The sequence below is a fragment of the Perca fluviatilis genome, chromosome 13, assembly GCF_010015445.1.
Source record: "Perca fluviatilis chromosome 13, GENO_Pfluv_1.0, whole genome shotgun sequence".
NCBI lineage: Eukaryota > Metazoa > Chordata > Actinopteri > Perciformes > Percidae > Perca > Perca fluviatilis.
Window position 1 is genome coordinate 24,142,373 of NC_053124.1, and position 23,382 is coordinate 24,165,754.

Genomic DNA, 23,382 nt, shown 5'->3' on the forward strand with positions numbered 1-23,382 from the left:
TATTTGTACAGTAAAATATATTGTATTGTCAATGCATAAACTATGGAAAGTGTGCTCTTATTGTATCTGGTGTGTGATATGTGTAATATGATTTTATGCATCATCATGTCAATGATATATACATATACAACCATTGAGACAGAGCGGTAAATACACTGAAACAAGGTCAGAGGCCTTCTAATAGCTTATTTTCTTATTAAGCCAGTCTCACTTAATCACCTTAGCTAAATTAGTTTGAAATTAGCCCCCTTTCTAACTCCCTGTCTTCCATCTTTCCCCTCCTTTCCTCCCCCTTTTCTCCCCAGTCGTTTTCACAGCTTTATGGATTAGACAGATTACACGTCTGAAACTCTGTTTTTGTTCTTTCTGTTTCAGTTCCTGTCCTTCCATCTTGAGGGGTGTTAATCCAGGATACATGCAATGAATGAATGAATGTTGTTTTTACCTTCAAACCTGTTACAACTGAGTTTATAACACAACAAACAGTTAAAATGATGGAATGACATGGGTTTATGTTCATATTGTGAAGCAAAGCTACCACTATCTCTTTATACTGGAACAGCAGTCAAGGAATAAGTAAAGGAGAAATTGGCCTACAGAACCGTTCAATGAGATTGAGAATTATTTTCAGTTGTGTGACATTTAGCTGTAGCAAAGTGACAGACTCATATCTGTACCACTTGTTTTTATTAAACAACATGTAATGCCTTAAAGGGCAGACATCTCTCTTTTTTGTCTTGCCACTGAAAACTGTAGATGTTCTCCAACACAGGACCACATTATGCTTGGGGTTTTGGTGTTGTATGTGTCATTTTTTTTGTTTAACTGACAATTACACAATGCAGGTTTGGTTGGGCCTTAATTCAGTTGTCAGATGACTGCACTATTATTAGGCTATTGATTTGATTTAGTCCGAAATTCTACCCTCCATAAAGAAAGATGACTAATATGGTTGTCAGATAATTACTTTTTAATCACCGTAAGACTTACAGTGGATTTTAGATTTTATCCTGAGGCGTTTTGCTGTGTCATTTCTGCGTTTTGTTTAGTACTAGGCCTACAGCCTACTTATGTTTTAGCAGATAAATATTAGCCTATAAATTGCGCAAATTACTTAAATTGAATGACAAATGCGCGTGATCACACGTAGCCTATGGTTGTGCGTATGCCATCACTTGCCCCCCCTGATACATCATTTCCTGCATAACGAGCAGTAGCAGTGACCACGCGGTTTTTACAAACGTTTCTATGTGTGGAAAAATGCTTTCACTTTCACTTCGAGGCTCCATTGATTCGATGCAGACGTTGCATTCAGAACAATAAAAAATAGGGGAAACAAACAAGCAGTTAGCAACAGAAAGGTGACTCAGTAAATAGAAGAACACTTTAGGAAACCCCGCAATGGCGTTTAAGTACCCGACTGCGCGAAGAGATGACAGTAAGGTCAGTGTCGAAGTCCTGCTACTTTCTCTTTCCGTCTGTTTGTCATTTGATGAAAATATCTTGTGCAAACTTACAGGCAGGAAAAGCGAGACCAGGAAGAGAAAGGCAAGTCCTGTGGGTGGAGGGTTAGAAAGGCATATGGCGACTGACTGAAGAAACAAAAACACAACTTTGATACCATTTCAAAAAGTAATTCAAGGGGAATGCTTCATTAACCACGTAGAGAAGTAACGTTAGCTCTTTCAAAATGTGTTGCACTTTGACGCGTTTGTCATGTAGTTGAGGTAAAGCAGAGACGGTTTTAGAATAGAGGATCTTTGGGTAAAGTAACACCCCACGAGACATGTCCCAGTGGAACACAGCATATGTTCATGCTCATGAGACTGCAGTTGTTGGTTCAGCTTCATCATTCAGTGTCGCAGTTAGCATTCGTTTTGGTTTCCTTATGACCACTGTACGTCTGATAATGCAGTGTATGCAGGCCTGTAGCCAGGACTTTACTGAGTCATTACTCTTTCTCACTATTTTCCTAACTTCACCCCAGCCCAACCTTTATTTATTCATTCAAATGATTTGTTTCCTGTAATGTTTTTATCTGCCAACATGATGGTTTAAATAATGTTTCAAAGGCTCCACCACACTGAATTACCGGCCTAAATCTGTTTACTAAGGCTGCAACTAACAATTACTTTTATGATTTATTAGTCTTATGATTAGTTTGTTGATTGATTTATTCATATATAGTTAATTGAAAATGTCGGGGAATAGCTGACTTATTTAAATGTCTTGTTTTGTTTGATCAACAGTCCAAAACCCAAAGATATTCAATTTACTATCAAGGAAAACTTAAGAAAACCAGAAGAAAACCTTGGACAAGGAAGCTCTAATTGAATATTTGCATCAGAATAAGTCTTCAAAACCCACCATATGTCACTTCTGTGTTATTGTAAAATGTAAACTCCTCTTAAGGTGATTACAACCAGTAAATGAGGACATGACCTCAGTGCCCTCAATGGTAACTACGGCCCTTGGTGTATGCCTTTATTATGTCTGAAACCTGCCCCTTTGCCCCAGTACAAATTTCTGCGCACCCCCTTACCAAATATATAAAAAAAAAAAATTAAAAAAAAAAAAAGAAAAAAAAAAAAAAACAAAAATTGTTGGGGATTGTAGCAAACACAAAAAAAAAAGCCACCCCAAAATGAGAAATCACTCAAAAATGACAACATGTTTGACAGGTGAGAGGAGTTGAATGGGCAAAGAGGAACAGAGACAAAACAAACATGACAATAGAATGAGGGCAAATGAGCTTCACTATTGTACACTCCGTAAACCATTTTACAACTTAAAGGAGAATTCCGGCCAATTTTTACGTTAATGTTGATGTCTGTGCAACATGAACAAGGCCCTTACGTGACGAACAAGATGCGTTTTCAACTCAGACGTTTAAATTCACCTACCCTGTCTCGATACTGCTGGTAGGTAGCTCGCCCCCAGGATCGAGACAGGGTAGGTGAATTTAAACAATGTCTGAGTTGAAAACGCATCTTGTTGTCACGTAAGGGCCTTGTTCATGTTGCACAGACATTTTAATTGCATTTTGTGTCTATTCAGAGGCACAAAGGCACTCTAAAACCTGCCCGACAACTGCCGTTTTAGCTCAGTGGGAGCTCGTAGAGGTAGCTGCAGCAACTCCAGTTTGCTAGGACCGATTCAGGTCAGGTTTTTTTCAATCGAAAGTACAAGATTAACGTAAAAATTGGCCGGAATTCTCCTTTTAATAGAAAATGAAAAGTTATCCTTTTTCATAACAGATTTTAAAGACAAAAAAGCCTAGCCCAATCATTACACTGGACAGATTGAATATTTTAAAATAATGAAAAACAGTCAGGGTCATTTTGACTAATATCCCCTACTTAATATTATCAGAATGAGGTACATACTCCTTCCCTTATAAAATACATGAGCGCTGCATTACCATATTACTAAATGTAAAAGTATGCCTTTTGGCAATTTTTCACAACTCATTATTAACCTGAACTATGGCTGTGATTTGTGCCTTGAGCCTTAGCCACAGTTGGCTATACTAATTATCATCGTCGGAACTTATACAATTTACAATATACACTGGTTACTTGCTAATACTTTATGTACTTGCAGGTAGTCCTATTTATAATTCCATACTAATTTGTTTGGCATATAATTAAAAAAATAAACCTTTTGTTTGTGTTTTTTCATTTAAAGTGAGTACAGAAAAGAATAAAAAAAAAAATGCCACATCTAATATTTGAGAATTCTTAAATCAAAAATGTGAGAATTTGACCACCACCTGGGGCACAAAATGGAGGAAAACGTAGGTTGGGGAATTCATGCTGCTGTCAGCCTGCAAAGCCTTTTGATACATTGTACTAGGGCTGGGCATCGTTAAACATCTTTCGATCCGGTGCCAATTTCGATACCTCAGTTTCGACGCTGGTTCCTTAACGATACTTTTTTCGATACCATATGTTTTAAAATCCATTTCACCATCAACAAAAATACATTAATCACAAAACTTTTATTTTTCACTTTAATTGTGAATCAAAACAGTTATCAAAATTAAAAAATTCTAGTAACACTGCTCATTCAGAGTAACATTAATAAAACTAGGGGTGCGCCAGTCAGATGCTGCTAGGGAATGTAAACAACAAAGACTTTCTAGTGCAAACTGCAAAATGACACAAACCTTTAACAATAAACTTGGTGACTGCCCTGTTGTCAACATTGAACTAATGAAGAACTAACTTAAGTGCAAAGGAATGTAATTGAATTGCCTTGTTGATGAAAGGTGTTGTAGAAGTAAAGCTGCTTTTTCTTACAACCTCGGCCTGTCAGTCAGTCATCAGGGCACAGAAACCACTGTTGTGCCTGCTTGTCTCAGAGGAAGTGTAAAACAACAGCACCGCGACTGCTTTCGGGTCGCCGTTAATATCATATCGCAGCAAACGCTGTCTGCGTGAAGTTTTGAAAAACTGTAACCACACTTTATCGGCATTGTCGTGACAACAAAACTGCAGAGCCAACGTAGTTTACTCCGCGTGTGTCGGTCGGAGCTCCGCTCTCTGTCAATATGCATAGAGGACAGATAAGATTGCGCTTATGCGCTCAGACGCTTTTGGAACCAAAATTTGGCACCAAAAGATAAATAATTTTTTATACTCATAGGATCCGTTTTTTTTTTGTTTGGTGTCATAAAAGTATTGACGTTCGGTGCCCAGCCCTACATTGTACGTGATACCAGATAATACAAAGTTGACTTGACTCCCCCAAGGTAATGTACTGATGCTTGTATTTCCTAAAAAAGGATAGGTTGTTCTTTTAGCTGTCAATAGCTGTTTTGCAATATGACAGTTTTGAATGTTGATGCGATCACGCTAGGCTGTACCCATAGCTGCAGCAGATATCCAAGGTGAATAGCCTTTGGCATGTTAGATCAAGGTAGTTGGCTTGGCAGCCAACCATAATCCTGATCGACTGACCTTTTATGTCTTAAATTAATTAGGGAGTCATGTCTCTTTACGTAGTTGAGAGGTTCTTGCCATAATATGTATTACACAGTAGTGGAATAGGGCTATTTACTGTAGACACTACCTTGGCACAACAACTGATGGTCTCAAATGCATGAAAGGTCCAATATGTAATATATTTACATATTTTATTATATTTTTTAAATCCAAAAATAACCCCAATGCATCATCAGATATTAAAGAAACATGCTAAGTTGAAATACAAAAATACAAATTTTTTTATTCTAAGCCGAGTAAGTGTGTCTGTCTGGCGTGTGGAGAGGACAGCCAGATTGTGGGATTTTTAGCAGTTTCTACGGTAATTCTAAGCCGAAAAAGCGTGTCTGTCAGTTGGGTACAGAGCTCCGCGTGAGCACGGGCTTTTATGACTGTCAATATAGCCAGCATCTAACGTTAGCTACTCCGCTGTGCTATGGAGTAATGTCTGGCTATGTGAGATAAGCGTCCAGCAACATTGTTGTGGATGCTGTGGTCTCAGCCTAGCAACCAATGTGTACTTTGAGTCTGGGGAGGAGTGGGCGGGGGAGACGACTCTCTCCAGTATTTTGAATTTTTACTGCAGTAACTATTTTAAACAATAGCTGTCAGTATTACATATTGCACCTTTAAGCACGCAGGAAATTCCACAAATTAACTTTTAACAAGGTTGTGTGGTAGAAATTCTAATACATAGGGTGAGATCTGAAATAAAGCTTCACTCAACAAAGTCTTTTAAGTATTTATTCTTTGCGCAAAAAAGGTTCAGTTCATCATGAGAGTCTGAGAATCACTTGCTTATTAACCCTCTCCCAAGCTGACAGCAATGGGGAGGGGATGAATTATTAGCCCTGATTGGCCCCTCAAAGTCTGAGAATGCATGGGAGGTAGAGAACGCCAGTTTAAATCAGTTTCAGAATCAGAAGAACATAAAACATGGACTGTCAGGGCCCACACATCATGACATGTGAAACCCTTGCAGAAACTGTGAACGGTTCAAGCAGCTAAAAACAAAAAACAAGTCAATCATCAGATATGTTATGAGATGTGTGATTTACAGCTGTTAATTTAAAATCATTCTGGCTGACTACATCATGAAGCTAGTTGAAAGAATGCCAAGAGTGTGCAACGCTGTCATCAAGGCAGACCAATAAAAATTGAATCAAAAGGTGTGTCCAAACTTTTGACTGGTACTGTATCTCACAAAAACACATTTGTATTTGTTTTCTTTACCAATATTGGCAACCCCCACTGCACTTTAATCAAAATAACCATCAATGTTTTTTTTAATGATACCAAGATAAAATAAGATAATCCTTTATTAGTCCAACAATAGGTAAATATGCAGTGTTACAGCAGCAAGGGATAGTGCGCAAACGATGCATCAGCAAAGAATGAAACCGTAACCATAAAAAAGCAAGTGACAGTAAAAAAGCAATTAACAGACATAAAGGCATAAGGTGAAATTCTCAGGAATAATAATGCAATGCTTCTCGGGAAATTGACTACAGACAGTTAAACATCATAAACCCCAACACTGTTGACAGCTGACAGAAGTACGCATGCTCTTCAGTTCCACAGAAAATTGCTTTTGGAGGGAAATTACAACCATGGTATTGCAAAAAAAAAAATTTATAAATTTATCTTGTAGGTGGATGACTACCATGGAACTCAGATCTGCGATCCCTACGTATGGCTTGAAGACCATGACAGTGCAGAAACAATGGTATGTATTGATCTCTTGCAGAAAGCTGAAACTGTGTCTTTACCCAAAACTCTGCAAATTAGGATAAGATGTACTTTATGGTTTCGCAAAGAGGCAGTTTTGCTTAGGCAATAGTGCAACACACAGCTGCAATCACCTGAAATAAAACAATACATAGCCGCATGACATAACAGTAGTACACAAAAGAAACGGTAAATAAGTTACATGTGACAAGGATATTTAAGATATTCCACATGATCTGTAAGAATATTGCAGATGTAAAGAGGTATATTGCATATGTAAAGGGATATGTAAAATATTGCACATGTCCCTGTGAACCATTCCATCCCTCCTATCTCTCCTTTTGTATCTCAGGCTTATGTTGAGAAGCAGAACAACCTGACCATGCCATACCTGGAGCAGTGCGCTGTCCGGGCACAGTTCCACCAGCGTCTCACTGAGCTCTATGACTATCCCAAATACAGCTGCCCTTACAAAAGAGGGAAGAGGTACTTGTTGAAATTGACTAACTGAAAAGAACCTATGAGAGGGACTAACTTGAACTGCAGGTCTGAAGTAAAAAAAACAAAAAAAAACTATGCTTGTTGTCACGGTTTTTCCTGTTTTTATTTCCAGGTATTTCTACTTTCACAACAAAGGTCTCGAGAACCAGGATGTGCTGTACGTGCAGGACTCTCTGGATGGAGCTGCAACTGTATTCTTTGACCCGAATAAACTTTCTGATGATGGCACTGTGGCACTGAAGAGTGAGCCATGTTGCAAAGCCCATAATACTGCACGCTATTGTGCACAACAGGGTTTCCGCGGGGTCTTAAAAAGTCTAAAATTTCAAAATCAAAATTGTAGGCCTAGAAAGTCTTCAATTTGCTAAAGTATTGTGTTCTAGGTCTTCAATAATTTTAAACAGGTCTTAATTTTCCTACGTCCATGTAACTCTACCTCTAATGCTCTTTTTTTTTTTTTTATTCCATGGTGTTGTAGTTCTTTCTTTTGCTAGTCCAAATATAATTTTGCTGTATTAGGACTACAAATGAGACCAACTCGCAACTAATATTGCAGCCAATCAGCTTTTGTGTTATTGGTGCAAGTCTTTTTTTGTACCACTGGCATAAAACGGATTTTATTCTTCAGCTATGGGGAAGTGCAAGTTTAGCGATACTTAGCTTGAAAAAACTGAATTTAGGGCTTAATTGATGTTGCGATAAAGGTCTTAAATTTCATTCATAAAAGGTCTTAAAAAAAATTTACTTGGTGAAACCTGCAGAAACTCTGGCACAAACACACATTTACCCAGACAAGTAGAGACATAAAGAAAATGATTGCTGAATTCCTCCTTTTCTTTGTCCCTTTCTCCATCCAGTGGGCCGTTTGTCAGAGGAGTGTGAATATTTTGCCTATGGTTTGAGCACCAGTGGCTCAGACTGGGTAACGGTGAGTTTTATGAAGGCTGATGACCTCACCCAACTGCCTGATGTACTGGAGAGGGTTAAATTCAGCTGCTTGGCCTGGACTCACGATGCCAAGGGCATCTTTTATAACTGCTACCCACGCCAGGAAGGAAAAACTGACGGTGAGGATGAGTCACCATACACACAAATGCATGCTCCATCCAAAAAACAACACATTTACAACAGGACTATTACTGTACAAATGTATTCAAGACTTAACCCCTCGGTTTTCCTTTCCACTAAAGGCACAGAGACCACCTGCAACATCAATCAGAAGCTCTACTACCACGTCATCGGCAGCAAACAGTCGGAAGACATTCTGGTTGCGGAGTTTCCCGAACATCCAAAGTGGCACAGTTCAGTAACCGTAAGTCCATAGTAATCTTGAATCACTTACAAGTAAAAGTCCTGCATTCAAAAACAAACACCTGTGTAGCTTTGCTAGGCATCAAATCTATAATAAGGAATCATATTTTATAAGTTAATTTCGTATGTAAAATGAAAGTAACTAGTTACTATACCGATCAAATAAATAAATGTAGTGGAGTAAAAATTACAATCTTTTCCTTCGAAATGTAGTGGAGTTGATGTAGAACTTTACTTTCTACCTCAAAATTGTACCGTATTTGAGTAAATATTAAAATCGATCGAATCGTTAAAGCTTTATGTGAGCTTCAAGTTCTATTACAGAATTGCGTATCAACAAAAACTTATTTTAGAAATCCTGGTGTCACTTTAGGAAGAAAATATTAAGTTGTGAAATACAAACTAATATAGACTTTCTAACATAACAATAAGTGCTCCTGATGCTGGAGTCATCAACATTACATTTTCACGCCTCATTTATTTTGTATTTTAAAGGGATTGGTGACTTGGCTGGTTGGTTAGGATGCCTTCTTTTATTGTACATATCTGTTATAGTGTTTTTTACATATTTTTTATTGCAGTATTTATATTCTATATGTATGTTCTTGTCTGTTGCAGTACTCTACTTTGTTTATTTCCTTTAATATGTTTATGTATGCACTAGGGCTTTGACTTTTGCCCATAAATCATATTTGAAGTTTGTTTGTATATTAATATTTGAATATTTTCAAATATTTATTAATAATATTTTGACCATTAAATGCCTTCAGTAAGACCTATATTTTTATCAAACTTAAGTTGTATATGTTCTGTCCACCAGAGGGCAGTGTATCAGTCAATGTCAATAGGCAGATGATGTTTTCAGAAGAAAAACACAATTATTAAAACTGTTAATATTATCAAAAGTCAGACCCTGGATTAAACACAAACCGTATGCTCTCGACAGGAAGTTCAGAGCTTTCACCGTAGCCTACGTAAGGTGTGTGTGTGTGTGTGTGTGTGTGTGTGTGTGTGTGTGTGTGTGTGTGTGTGTGTGTGTGTGTGTGTGTGTGTGTGTGTGTGTGTGTTTAGGAGTGAGAGAGTGACGGTGATTACCGGTAGCTTCAGAGTGAGTAGTGACTCTAGAGTCATAGTGAGAGGAACAAAGTGTCTCCCCTGTTCTTTCTGACCACGGTGAGACATCTGTAGCAGGAAGAGTTAACCCTCTCTTTGATTTCATGTTGTTTATGGAGAAGGAGAAGCAGAGCAAGAGTCGAGTGAATGCAAGCCACGGCCGAGTGACATGCGTCGCCGCGACGTGTAGTTACATTTTGAAATGCGTGAAAAAGCCTCGGAATCTGAATTGAAAACGTTTACAAGCAAACACATTTACAAAAAATAATGCCCATAACAGGTTTGAATATTAAGAGCTTCCTAATATTCGTTCGAATATCATTATTTATTTTTTTATATTCAAATTATATTCGAATAACGAAGTTCGGCGTCAAAGCCCTAGTATGCACCAAAGGCAAATTCCTTGAAAGCGAAAAACGTAATTTCGCAATAAATCTCATTCTGGTGCTGATGAGTTCACCATGTCCATCAGGAACTGTGAGCAAGTTAAAACTTCCTTCCTATCTGTCTTCATTTCTTCATCTTTCCAGATATCAGATGATGGCAGATATGCTGTTTTGTCCATCACTGAAGGCTGTGAACCTGTCAACCAGCTGTGGTACTGTGACCTCCAGCAGCTCCCCGATGGCATCACAGGTCTGTATCCTTGTTACAAAATCCCAACGGAACAATTAACGTATTATCTTGAGAAGTAGGATCACAGGCACAGAATACATCCTAAGGTCTGCTTTTGTATTTGTTTTGGTGGTTGACAACATCTATGGATGTGTGTGCAAATAAAATAAAAAATATATTTGTAGATTAAAGCATTTCATGAGAACTCGAGATGGCCCGATACCATTTTTTGCTTCCCGATTCCGATACCTGAACTTGCATATCGGCCCTTACAGAGTACCGATCCGATACCAGTGTGTCATATATTTTATTATGTTTTAACAACTGTATACTACTATCCCTGTATGGATGTGATATTATTTATCTTTGTTGTCGGTCTGGCTCAAACACAAACCATGAATGCCACAGAACCTTCTTTTATTATCCAGTTTGACAGTCGGTTATAACGGAAAAAGAACATAAATAAACTACTTTAACGTAGATTTTCATCATAAACTCCAGTACTACCTGATACCAATACCAGCGTTTTAGGCAGTATCGGAGCCGATACCGATACTGGTATCGGTATTTGACCATCTCTAATGAGAAGTAAATGTTTCCTCTGGAAAAATGCATCATTGACAGAAGCAGCTTTTTATGTTGGAGGGTATTCTTTAGGGCTGCAATTGATGTTTAGTTTTATCAATCTTCCAACTTTTTAAAATTAATTTCATTAATCATTTAGTTAATGAAAAAAAGCCCATCCCTACTTCTTATTCTGAAGGTGATGTCTTACCATGTCTTATTATGCTTCACCAAAAGTCCAAAACCAAAATATTATATTCACTCATGGTTTTCCCTGGGTTTTTAGAGTGCTTGTGTGCAAATAACGGCATACGTTCATTTGCCTATTGGTGACGTCAATGCGTGATTATTTGAATAAAACTCAGTGGTTGTCAATTGCAGTGAGGGAGGGATCACTAAAGCAAAACTTGGAGGAGCAGCTTGAATGAACTTAAATGAGAATAGCTCGTCCACCTTAAGTGTCAGCCCGCCTTAAGTTATTGAGCCTGTGCTGAAGTTGGCGCTAGCTCCGTGGCTAACCCCCTTTCTTTAACCAGCAGGTAGCAAGCAAGACAAATGAACTTGGTTGGGTCTTGAGGAGTTGTAGCATTTATTCACAGCCAGATAAACTGTACACAGACTGCACTGCTACGTTCACAGCTATAGCGTTACTGCTACCTTCATAGTCAGTTACACACACACCCTCTCTCCACTGCACACTTTTAACGTGTGGTCTGCAGCTACCACTGTGTGTGCAACTTGCATGGTGTTTTGTGGTTTGTCCCACTGTGTACGCAAACCATTATGCGGCACGTGTGCAGAAGACAATGAGTGGACACCTGTCCTGTGTGCCTGCTCGTCCAGATTAGGGCTGCAACGATAACTGCATCACCGCATATTTTTTTTTTATTTTTTACTTTTTTCTCGCGGAAGTTACAGGACATCGTGTGATATGAAATATAATGAAAGCAATAATCATTGTGTAGTTATCCTTATCGACTGTCTTCTATCCTACATTCAAGAGTTTATGGAGAGAGAAACTTCAGCTTTGCACATGAGGATGGACAGTTCGTTGAGCGGAGGTGGACGTGGACACATTAACGTTAACGCTGCGGTGTTTACCATTGCACATTAGCCTAGCAGCTAGAGCAGCTTATATTGGTTGTATATTGGTTATATTAGAGAGAGCAACAAGTCGCCCTCTCTGCTCAGCTGCTAAAACTGCTGTTTCTCCAAGTGTCTGCCCTCAGCATTGTCAGCAAACTTTTTTCTATTCTTTTTACTTTATTGACAATAGAGCTTTCTGAACTGTCTTTTGGAATAGTTTAACGGAGAGGAAAGAAAGCAGAGTGGCCGTAAATGACAGCAAAACACAGTAAAGACTCACATTGAGCTGAAATGGAAACAGTGTGGTAAAGGTTAAGCCAGTGTTTTTTTGGGGGAAACACCATTCACTTTACCGGCGGTATTGACAACAGATAAAGCAGCTGTCTCTTGAGAAGCTCAAGCTTGTTGTTTTATTTTTCACTTTTAACTCACTTTACGTCATCTTTGCTATCTCTTTTTCCTCTCTTTTCCTCACAGTGGCACTCATACGCTACTTTCTGTTACTGCTCGCTCTCCTTGCACACGTCCCACACGGGCACTGACGCCACTCACTTAAGGCACCCTGCCATTCTCGCTCTAACGTAAGCTAGTCTCGTAAGGGGGTTGTGGTTAATCGCCATACCGCGGACCGGTGATATGTTGCTTCGTCACCGCAGTAAGAAAAACACTATACCATCATAGCCCTAGTCCAAATGCTCTCCACATTGTCTTTACGGCTTAGGCAGTGCACAAAAACACTTGGGCGCTGCTCCCATGCCGTATAATGGCAGGGAAAACCCTGTCACTTAACATTGGTATATGACAAAAATTACAGCAAATCCACTTATGTGCAAAGCTTGAACCAGAGAATGTTATTTGAAAAATGACTAATGAATGTTTAATCGATAATCTAAGTATTTTTCTGTCCATTAACTAATGCAGTTCTAGAATTGTTACTGTTTTAATTGCACCGGAGCTGCATCATTAAAACTAACGACCTGTCAAGTTTGGGTCTTTTCGCTTTCACATTGTTTTTCTGTGAAGTTTTATCAACATATCCCGTATATGGCTAAGTGTTGCTTTAACAATAACCGTGCTGTATCAGCAGAAGAGGAGTTGATACAGAGTCCAGTGACTCAACGGTTACTTCACTAGATGTTGAGATTTCAAAATTCACTTTGCAGCCTGTGTTCTGGTTCAAAAAAAATCTTCCCACACACAGAGAAATGTTGACACTTTATAGTGCAGGTCTAATGAGAACATGTGTTATTGGTCTTTACAAGCCACCATAATTCTCTATTTTTTTGGCTGTGCCAGAGATTTTGTTGATTGCAACTCCCAATGGTCAATGATAGAGATGAAAATCACATTATGCATCTTTTATAATGGAGTTTTTTTTCTTCCATCTTCTCCTCCAGGCCTGCTGCCATGGGTCAAACTTGTGGACAACTTCGACGCCCAGTACTCATATGTCACCAATGAGGGAACTGTATTCACGTTCCACTCCAACTTGGATGCTCCTCGATACTGTCTTATCAACATAGACATCCAGAAACCAGACAGGCAGTACTGGACTACCCTTATTCCACAGCATGACAAGGATGTCCTGGGTGAGATGGAGTGGAATTTTCAATAGGATTTACAGTAGGAGACAATGTTAGCTATGTAGTCCACCTATATAGTATCAGTTCTGTACAGAAGAAGTGTTATAGGTCTAAAAAAGATAATACATCAGTTTGGCTGTTGATTTGTTAAACAGACCTTTTGTTGGAATGACATTTGTGGGCTTGTGTTGGCGCTATCGAAAACTCCACCAAACTTTAGAAATGCGTAAAGGGCTTATATGTGGAGTAGTTGTTCCACAATTTGGATAAAATCTTGCAAAATACTTTTCACAGAATCATCTGTCCTAATGTTTCGATGACCGTCCAACCACAACAACTGGGAAGTTCTGTGTCTGTGGTTGAAGACCTTCGTCAGAGGGAACTCTGTTTTAAAAAGTGAAACTTGGCCCATAAGTACTTTTGTCTTTAATTTGGTTATGAGTCATTTGAATGATGGTAACTGTACCTTGACATCACTAAAACACACAGCAGTGAATGTCTATGTTTCTGAGATATCTGCAAAACTCATGCATACGCCAGTAGAATTTTTTTAATGAAATGGGGGAGAAAGAATGTCAATTTTGATAAGTGGTGTATATAAACATTTAAGACATGTTTTATAGCACACTATAGTTGTAAGCAGACAGGTGTTTAATGTATTAGTTTACAACTATAACTCCTGTGGGAACCCATAGGTGTGGGACGGTGTATAAACTGATGAAAAATATGGTACTTTCATAAGCGCTTAAAACAAAAAAAAACTTTAATAAATGTGTTATAAAGCATTTATTAAATGCAATGTTTGTACGTGTGTGTATACTGCTTAAAGATGCTAAATGCTAAATTGGGGGACTTAAAGTAAAGTCTTACTGGATGATTGTGAGTTCAGTGATACTGCTTTATTGGTGCAAGTTAATGATCTTTTGTTTTCTCCAACTTCACTTTTTGACCTGAGTTTTTAAATTAATGTTTTAATTATATTCATATTTATATATTCATATAAATCAATATTATTATCAATATTAACTAATAATAATTTGAAAACTAGTTTCACACAATGATGTTTCTACATTATGTGTGTCCCATCTGGGTATAACAGCACTATACACTTGTTGTTGCCATGGCATCAAATGGCCATTGTAAACATGCAGTCCACAGAAAGGACTTGACAGTTACATCTGATTATATGTTATTCAATGGCTTTTAAAGAGAGGTTCAGCTGAGGACTGAGGAGCTATCAAATAAGAGACATGAGATGCAGTCTATCGCTTCCTTTTTATATCCTTCTGCAGGCTCTGTCTCCTGTGTGAACCAGCACCACCTGCTGGTCAACTACGTCCACGATGTGAAAGACATCCTGCAGGTGTATGAGCTGTCTACTGGCCGGCTGGTCAGGAACTTGCCCCTGGACGTTGGCACTGTGGCCGGAGTGAGCTGCAAGAAGAAACACTCTGACTTCTTCTACAAGTTCACCTCGTTCACTACACCAGGTAATTCTGTCATTTCATAAATTATGTTTTAGTTGTCCCATATTAGGAAAATTAGTACTATAAAATCTGAAGATAAAATACTAATTTACTAGTTACTAATCCCATATGAAAAGGAACTGAAAAAACAATTGCCATCAAATGCATACAAAAGTCTAAGATTTTTATTATTGATTAATAGGCTGATTGTTTTGATTAGTTGTTTTTTTTCCTATAAAATAGTGAAAAATCCCCATAGTTTTGTCTTCAATCTGTTGTTTTATCCATCTAACAGAAAAATCCTAAATTATATTAAGTTTAACAACACATAGGATAAACAATCCCCACATTTAAGAAGCTGGACAAATTGAAAACTGTAAATTTTTTTGTTCATCGACTAGTTGTTTCAGCCCTAAAACTAATAAATCTTAAATAATACATCTTTTGCTGCAAGTGCTGTATTGCTACTGTAAAGGCAACGTCTACTAGTTCCAATACTTCTTGATAATACATCAAATGTTAGAAGGAAATACTTGAAATGTTATTTGAAAAGCCAAACTCAAATACTCATAAAGTAAAGACCAAATACTGCCTAAAATAGCTTATATTACTGTAACTGCAAGTTATCTACTATACCAGTCAAAAGCTTTCTCATTCACTTGAATGGGAAAGTGTGTCCAAACTTTTGACTGGTACTGTAATTTGGAATGTAATTAGGAATGTAACTAGTATGTCGTCATGAAATTTCAAAGTCACTTAATATGAAAAATCAGTTGTGAAAATATCCCCATGCAATTAGTTAAACACACCGTAACCTCAAAGCTATGTGACCTTTGTTCGGTGGTGCCCAGGTATCATTTACTACTGTGATTTGAGTGAGTCGATCCCAGAGCCCAGAGTCTTCAGGGAAGTGGAGGTAAAAGGCATCAAGCAAGAGGACTATGAGACCAGCCAGGTAAAGTCCTCCAGGTTTTTCTTACTTATCTCCTCGATTTCTGTAAACCATATGTCTTAGTGTTTAACTTCCCCATTACCCTTTTTATAGTACGGTTATTTTTTTCCCGTCATCTTACAGTTTACCCTTGTTCCTGTTGTTTTATCGCATCTACTGATTACATATTCATATCGTGATGCAGATTTCCCAGAATCGTATTCACTATGGTTGAGGAAGTGGTGAATGGTGTTTGTGCACAGCTCATCTTAGACGTATCAAAAACAAAAGCATTCATGTGAAAGAGAGGTTTTGTAAAACAGAGATTATATTAAAAGACAAACTGACCAATTTAATTTATCTTCCCTCTGTTTCACTCGCAGGTCTTTTATCCCAGTAAAGATGGAACCAAGATCCCCATGTTCTTAGTTCACGCCAAGGGCCTAAAGAAGGATGGGACTAATCCTGTCTTCCTTTATGGCTATGGAGGCTTTGAGGCTTCCATACAACCGTACTACAAGTAAGTACAACTGCCCTGCTCGAAATCTCCTAAACCAATGTAGGGTTGGGCGATGTCCCCTAAATTGGTAGTTGACGATGTTTACAGTAAAACATGGCGATGGACGATGATATCTTCGTCGCGGGGGAGTTGAGCACTTTTTATTTTACTATAGCTCATATCTCTTTACATAAATATTTTTTTCTACTACTATGGGCTAACAGTTAACATAGAAACAATCAGACCTACATTTAAATGCCCTCTGTAAAAGCTGCCCTGCTGGTAGGGGCAGTTTTTTACAACTTGACCTACTTTCACTTAACTACGGTGCAGTAAAGTCAATCAGATGTCCGTGATCTGCGTAACGACAGTACAGTGGGACGTTTGCCTTCAACAGAGCGACAGTAATAACTTAATATACTGTCATATCTGAGATTAAACTACATTCTTGGTTATATTTGCACTGAATAACGCATTCAATAAACAGAAATATAACTCTTGCAGCGCACATCAACAGATGCGCAATATTAGCTCACACATAAAATAGCACCCTCGTGAATTAGCCTACTGTTGCTAACGTACATTCATAAATCCTGCATAACATCATCCGTACCTACAGGACATCAGACTTACTTATTGATGCACGCACAGAGTAGTGTCCACAAACTTAGTCCAATGAGGGAAGAAAGGAAAGTGTGATAGCGTTTCACGTTAACGCTTTTTTCTCTCTCACTCAAGACCACTGTGTCCAATGTTACTAGAAGGTAGAGCGAGCTACAACTGACAGGGAGGCAGCCAATCCAGTCTGCTCAAAGCAATGTTTTTTTTCACAAATAGGTTGCACGTAAGGGGGGAAAAAAAGTAGCTTCCACTTAAGGGGCCCTATCTAGCACCCTGCGCAGCGCAAAGCCAGATGCAAGTGTCTTTGCTAGTTTAAGACCGACGCACTTGTCAATTTCCCGGCCAGCGCCCACGACTAGGATTAGTGTGTTTGACAGAGTGGGGATTTAGATTGTTCTTCTGTTATTCACTGACATAGATTATCACTAATCAGTTACAAAAATGCCAAAAAATGTGGGGGTAACAGAGTAAAAGATATACCAATTTTCTAACAGAGCTGCCATGTTTGTTCTTCAAAACTATCCCCTGCTCTTAACTGATCACCTCTGCTGGCTTGTATTATTATTGTGTGTGATGTTTGATTCAAGCATCAAACTTAGATATTTTAGAAAAATACACAAACATTAAAATAAAACATTCACCAATGACGTTATATAAGCGTGGGAAGGAAATTTCTGATTGGGTAGCACATGATTACTGGTTGTTTCCACTGTACACAGCAAACATACCAGCCATTGTCACATACTTCAAAACAGGGATAAAATATGAGGGTCTACTTTGTGTCTGATTTCTCTGTAAATGACAGGATGTTGGTGCAAAATATATGTAACTGTCATATATCTATGGTAACAGTGGTGCTTAAGAAAATCTGTATGTGTACTCAATGCCAAAAAAGGGTCACTATATTATTATACTTTTACTTACAAAACCGGCATAACTGTACCACTGTTAACTGTGGTTTAAATGCCTTCATAAAGTACATCACCACAAAAGTGGAAAGTCATTTTAACTTACTAGTAGAAATGTAATGGAATGTGATCTCAATGTGAATTCAGAGTAATCTTTTAAAAGATTTGGCTGTATCCTACGTATGCTACATTTACTATTTTGAATCATAAAACATCCATGTTCAGATTTTGGACATCATTTTATGCAACTACTAAGCAACTACTATATAACATTGTTTGTATCTAAGTGGCTTTATTTGTCTTGTCTTGGTGTTAGTGTTGCTTACCTGCTATATGTGAGACACCTGGGAGGGATCCTGGCAGTGGCCAACATCAGAGGGGGTGGAGAGTACGGCCTCACCTGGCACAAAGGTACAAACCTCCACGGAATGACCCCAGAACGTTACAACCCAATGTGTGTGTCAGAAAGAGATAGACTTAATGTGTTAATTAGAAAACATTAAACATAAGTTTGCAATAGTCTAACTTCTGCTGTGTCATCATGTGTTTGCAGCTGGCACACTAGGTAACAAGCAGAATTGCTTTGATGACTTCCAGTGCGCAGCAGAGTTTCTGGTCCAGGAGAAGTACACCACAGCCAGCCGCATCGCTATCAACGGAGCCTCTAATGGAGGGCTGCTAGTGGGTGAGTACAGGATCAACTGTGTATGTTATGTGTTTATGTATTTAGTGTGACAGCCAGAGATGGAGAACAAGACAAAGGGAAAGGATTTTAAAGGTATACCCTGGAAACTATTATGCAACAGTCCATTACGTGTTACATCAAGGAGTCGAAATTGTGAAGGTGGGGAAAAACAGATTACCTCTACCTCCTCCCCATATAACGGCTTAGCTCCAACTTGCTATGCAATTTAACCCTTAAGGCTACTAACAATACAGTTATTGTACATCTCCATGTTTTTACATCTTTTCAAAGCCAAGCTAAGATCACTGGTCCATTGCTAGTCTCAGCTGCATTGATCATAATGCATTGTATTCTTTATATTACTTAATTGGCATAAGTGGTAATGTCAAATTCATCTAATAGTAGTTAGCTGATTAGCTTCAATTAATTTAGCTATTAAACAGCACATTAAACCGTGCTTAGTAGTCACATCACTTACCAAATGCTGGCTGCTATCTGGCATCGCACAAAGCCAACTAATGCCTTCTTCCCTGGTGTGAAAGTGGCAATTTAGGAGTGATTGTGTCCTACAGTGTGAAGTAAAGGGGATGTATGTGTGTTTGAGTGTGTATATTTGAAAGCAAATGGAATCTGTAACACAAATTGTTAATGCACACAGGTGCATGCGTGAACCAGCGTCCAGACCTGTTCGGCTGTGCTGTGGCAGAGGTGGGGGTGATGGATATGCTGAAGTTTCACAAATTCACCATCGGCCACGCCTGGACCACCGACTACGGCTGTTCTGACAACCCAGAGCAGTTCAAGTGGCTCATCAAGTACGACAAACACACGCAACAAATCACTAAAATATAGCCACGCATGAAAACACCTTATAGTTACTGTATGCTCACGTCCTCATGTCTCGCTTGCGTCACGACTGATCAGACCAAGTTGGACCCAGTCTGGGTGCCCGGTGAAATTTAGTTGTAGCCCCCTCCATGCTACACACACAGACAATGTATAAACAGAGAGCCTGGTGCTTGTTTCTGCACGTTTTGCTCGAGGAGGCTACTGTATACCAGCAGCGGTAAGAAAGTGATTGCTCGTCATGAGTTAGACCCCGGTCATAGAGCCGCTGCCCGTGCACTCAAACTTACCACGACGTTGCCGGGAGCAACTGTTACAGCTGACACACCATTGTCTGTGATGGACTGTGTCTGCGACTTAAAAATACTTTTGTGCACATTTATTGTGGAACATGACTTGTCATTCACAATTTCGCAGCCACTGGTTACCCTGTGTAGAAAACTAGCAGGAGACAAAAAAGCGTTAACTAGCCTGTCGGTTTCAAATCAACATGGGAGTTACATGAACACTCATGGCATCGCACTACAGCTCAAAAAAATTTTGTCTGAGGAGCTAAAAAATAGTTTAGAAGAAAACACTTTAGTTGACATAGTACTTTCAAATAAATGGTGCAAAGCATAATCATTGAAGAGAAGTGAATCTGTCCATCTCACTCTCAGTTTACCTGTATTTTTATCGTCAATATTTATTTATTTTACATTTTTTATTTATTTTACATTATTTATGTATTTCAGTTAAAATTTTAACATACAGCCTTAATACTTGAAAATAAATGGTGCCATTGAAGATAAGTCCGTCTGTGCAGTTTCTCAGCACCATCCCCAAAAATAGAAAAAAAATAGTAAAAAAGTTCACGCTCAGGATTTTTTTTCACTTTAACCCCTGCATATGTCGTGACATGAAATATAATGAACACAATAATCATTGTTTACTTATCATGATTGCCTGTTTTAAATTTATGGGGGATTTTTTTTGTGTCCTATTGTCATGAAGTATTTCTAGGCTTGAGTACTTGGCTTGAGTTACAAGTAACGTTCAATATAGTACGGTAGGGAGGAAAGGACATTTCTTTGTTCTCGGCTGAGGACACATTGGCGCTGCACGGTTTACCATTGCACTTTACACTGCAAACAATAGCCTAGCAGTTTCCTTCTGTTTATAGCTTAATCACGACAAAACAACATGGTTGAATGGCCTACATGAATGTAGCCTAAAACAGCAGCTTATATTGGTAGAGAGTGCAACAAGTTAGTGGACTGCCGAGTCGTCCTCTCTGCTCTGCTACCTGTGCTGCAAGACCGTACCGCTGTGCTCTCGAAAACTTTAATGACTGAGGTGATACGTTACTACTTCATCACAGTGAGAAAAATTCCATACGGTCACAGCCCTACTTATTGCCCACATCTCTCCACCACCATCTCAACCAAACATAGCATTTTCCAGCCTTTTTTGCTCAGATTGCAGCATAAATTACCAAGGAAAATGGTTTGTTGATGGAAATCTGTTTCTATTTTGATATAGTCACCCATGAGAATGTCTTCCTGTTGGATTTTCGGGATTTCTAGTGGCACATCTCTATTCATATTAGTCGTCATCTGTTGTGTTTTGTATTTACCCAGTTGTTCAGGTTTGAATCTGAATCTCAAGACCAAAACATCTGTGCATGTTGGTGTAAATAGTTATGTGTTGGGTGTTTAGACTTAGGGTAAGTTTGTTCCCAGCTTTACATTCACCCAAATACCCAAAAATGAATCTGAAGTCCACAAATCACTCCCATATTCTCTCTTCTCTCTGCTTTTCTTCTCCACCTCCCTTTCCAGGTATTCTCCTCTCCATAATCTGCCTCAGTCACCTTACACTGGCCCTCCCTACCCTGCCATCCTGCTTCTGACAGCAGATCACGATGATCGTGTGGTGCCTCTCCACACTCTGAAGTACTGTGCTGCCTTGCAGCACGGAGTAGGCAGCAGCCCTGTGCAGCGTCAGCCTCTGATGGTTAGGGTAGACACCCGCAGTGGGCACGGTGCAGGGAAACCCACCGCCAAGACCATCTTGGAGGACACACACATCTTTTCCTTCATCGCTGAGACACTTGGGCTTAGCTGGAAGGATTGAGATTATGACAGGGAAGCGAGGCAAAGGATATACACAATGAGGGAGGCTTTTTAAGGGTTAAATGATTTTCAATGATTTTACAATTTAGTGATGTAATTGTACAACTAAAGTGAATGGTTATAGAAAGGTGTAAGAAATATTAGAAAAGAAGGGATGTCACAGGAAAATTAATAACCTACAACTACAGTGTAATAAAAATCTTAAATACTAACCATAATGCCTCTTTTGAAACCACTCTTGACTGTAGATTAACCAGTCAAATGCACAAAAAGATAAATATGTTTTGAATGCATATGTTAAGTTTGGAATTGAATTTTAACTTTGAACTAAAGCATTTTTAATAAAATATATTGGTACGGTGTTGTACTTGTGTCCCAAATATAAATATTTTCTTCTAAAGTAGATCTAAATAGATCGGAATTGTTCAGCATCATTGGTGAAAGTAGTATTCAAAAGTATTTAATTGAGTAAAAGTAGCAATACCTCAGGGTCAAAATTATCTTTAAAAAGTAAATGTTTTGCATTAAAAGTTTGACCTATGTTAACGGAGAAAAGCTCTCTCATCAAAATGTACTTTTAAGTATCAAAAGTGCCCCGGTCATCTTGGGGTTTACTGTGCGGTCTGCAACGTCCCCTGTTCGAATCAGGCTGGGAACTTTAATTGCATGTTGTTCCCCACATCTTTCTCTCCATTTACTGTCATCTGTCAACTATTACATAAAGGCATACAATACCAAAGAAAATAGCTAGTAAACATATTACCAAAATGCCCCCTTATAGAGTGTAACATTGTTTATATTAATGCAGGGGTCTTCAATGTTTTTAAAGCCAAGGACCCCCTAACTGAAAGAGCGATGGATCAGGGATCCCCTACTATATATATTGTATAAAATTAAGTTGCATATTAAACTGGGCCTACAATAACGTGGGCAGCCTAAAGCCTTTATACATACCTTTTTTGCATGAAATACTAAGCGTTTAAAATAAAAATAAATTGAGCCATATGAATGTTTTCATTTTAAAACATACATGTGGCACAGTAAATCCTCAGGATTAACTATTTGTGGATGGCTACCTTGGTGACTACCTTACATAGGCCAGTAAGCCTATCATGTGGGGATTAATATTTGCTAATATGTTTGATTCATTGAAAAAAACTAAAATTAACAATAATTTGGAGGTCCCCTTGCATTGACTCGGAGGACCCCCTAGGGGTCCCGGACCCCCTATTGAAGATCCCTGTATTAATGCATTGTTATCACTAATGCATTTAGTTGTTGCATCTGGTTGATGTGGAACAAATTTGAACTACTTTCTATACAGCTCGGTGGTTTAGTAACATAAAGCTGTAGAGTAAGGTCTGGCAATGCAAGACTAAGTTTACAGTGATGCTTAAAGGAGTTAGATGAGAGACCACTCATGTCTGTTAGGTAAATGTGTAAAAATACCAGCAAGTGATTAGTGTAGCTTAGCATAAATACTGTAAACAGGGGGAAATTACCAGACAGGCTTTGTACAAAGGTAACAAAATTTGCCTGCCAACACCTCCTACACATTATATCCTGTTACAAAAAGGTGTGATCTGGCCAAGAAATTGTTCCCCGTAAAACCACAATTTTGTGAACCGGATGTTCTTTATCCGCAAAGTAACGTCATTTTTTTAAATTTTTAATTAAAAGATGTAGAAAGTATAATACTTCCCTCTGAAATGTAATAAGTTTAATACAATTTGAAAATCTGAAAATAAGATACAAGTACCTCAATAGTGTATTGAGTACACTACTTAAGTAAATCTACTTGCTTACACTACTGTTTGTCATTTCTG

At 38.5% G+C, this 23,382-nt stretch overlaps 1 protein-coding gene across 1 annotated transcript; it reads left to right on the top strand.

Moving 5' to 3' along the window:
• The first annotated feature begins 1,174 nt into the window (after nt 1–1,174).
• On the top strand, nt 1,175–21,923 carry LOC120571935 (prolyl endopeptidase-like). Its single transcript, XM_039821093.1, has 15 exons — nt 1,175–1,443; nt 6,637–6,711; nt 7,066–7,199; nt 7,327–7,457; nt 8,072–8,281; nt 8,405–8,526; nt 10,169–10,274; nt 13,301–13,492; nt 14,779–14,976; nt 15,804–15,907; nt 16,267–16,403; nt 18,228–18,322; nt 18,465–18,596; nt 19,255–19,411; nt 21,263–21,923. The coding sequence occupies exons 1-15, from the start codon at nt 1,402–1,404 to the stop codon at nt 21,555–21,557; spliced, it is 2,130 nt and encodes a 709-aa protein (XP_039677027.1). The 5' UTR covers nt 1,175–1,401; the 3' UTR covers nt 21,558–21,923.
• Nucleotides 21,924–23,382: the final 1,459 nt, after the last annotated feature.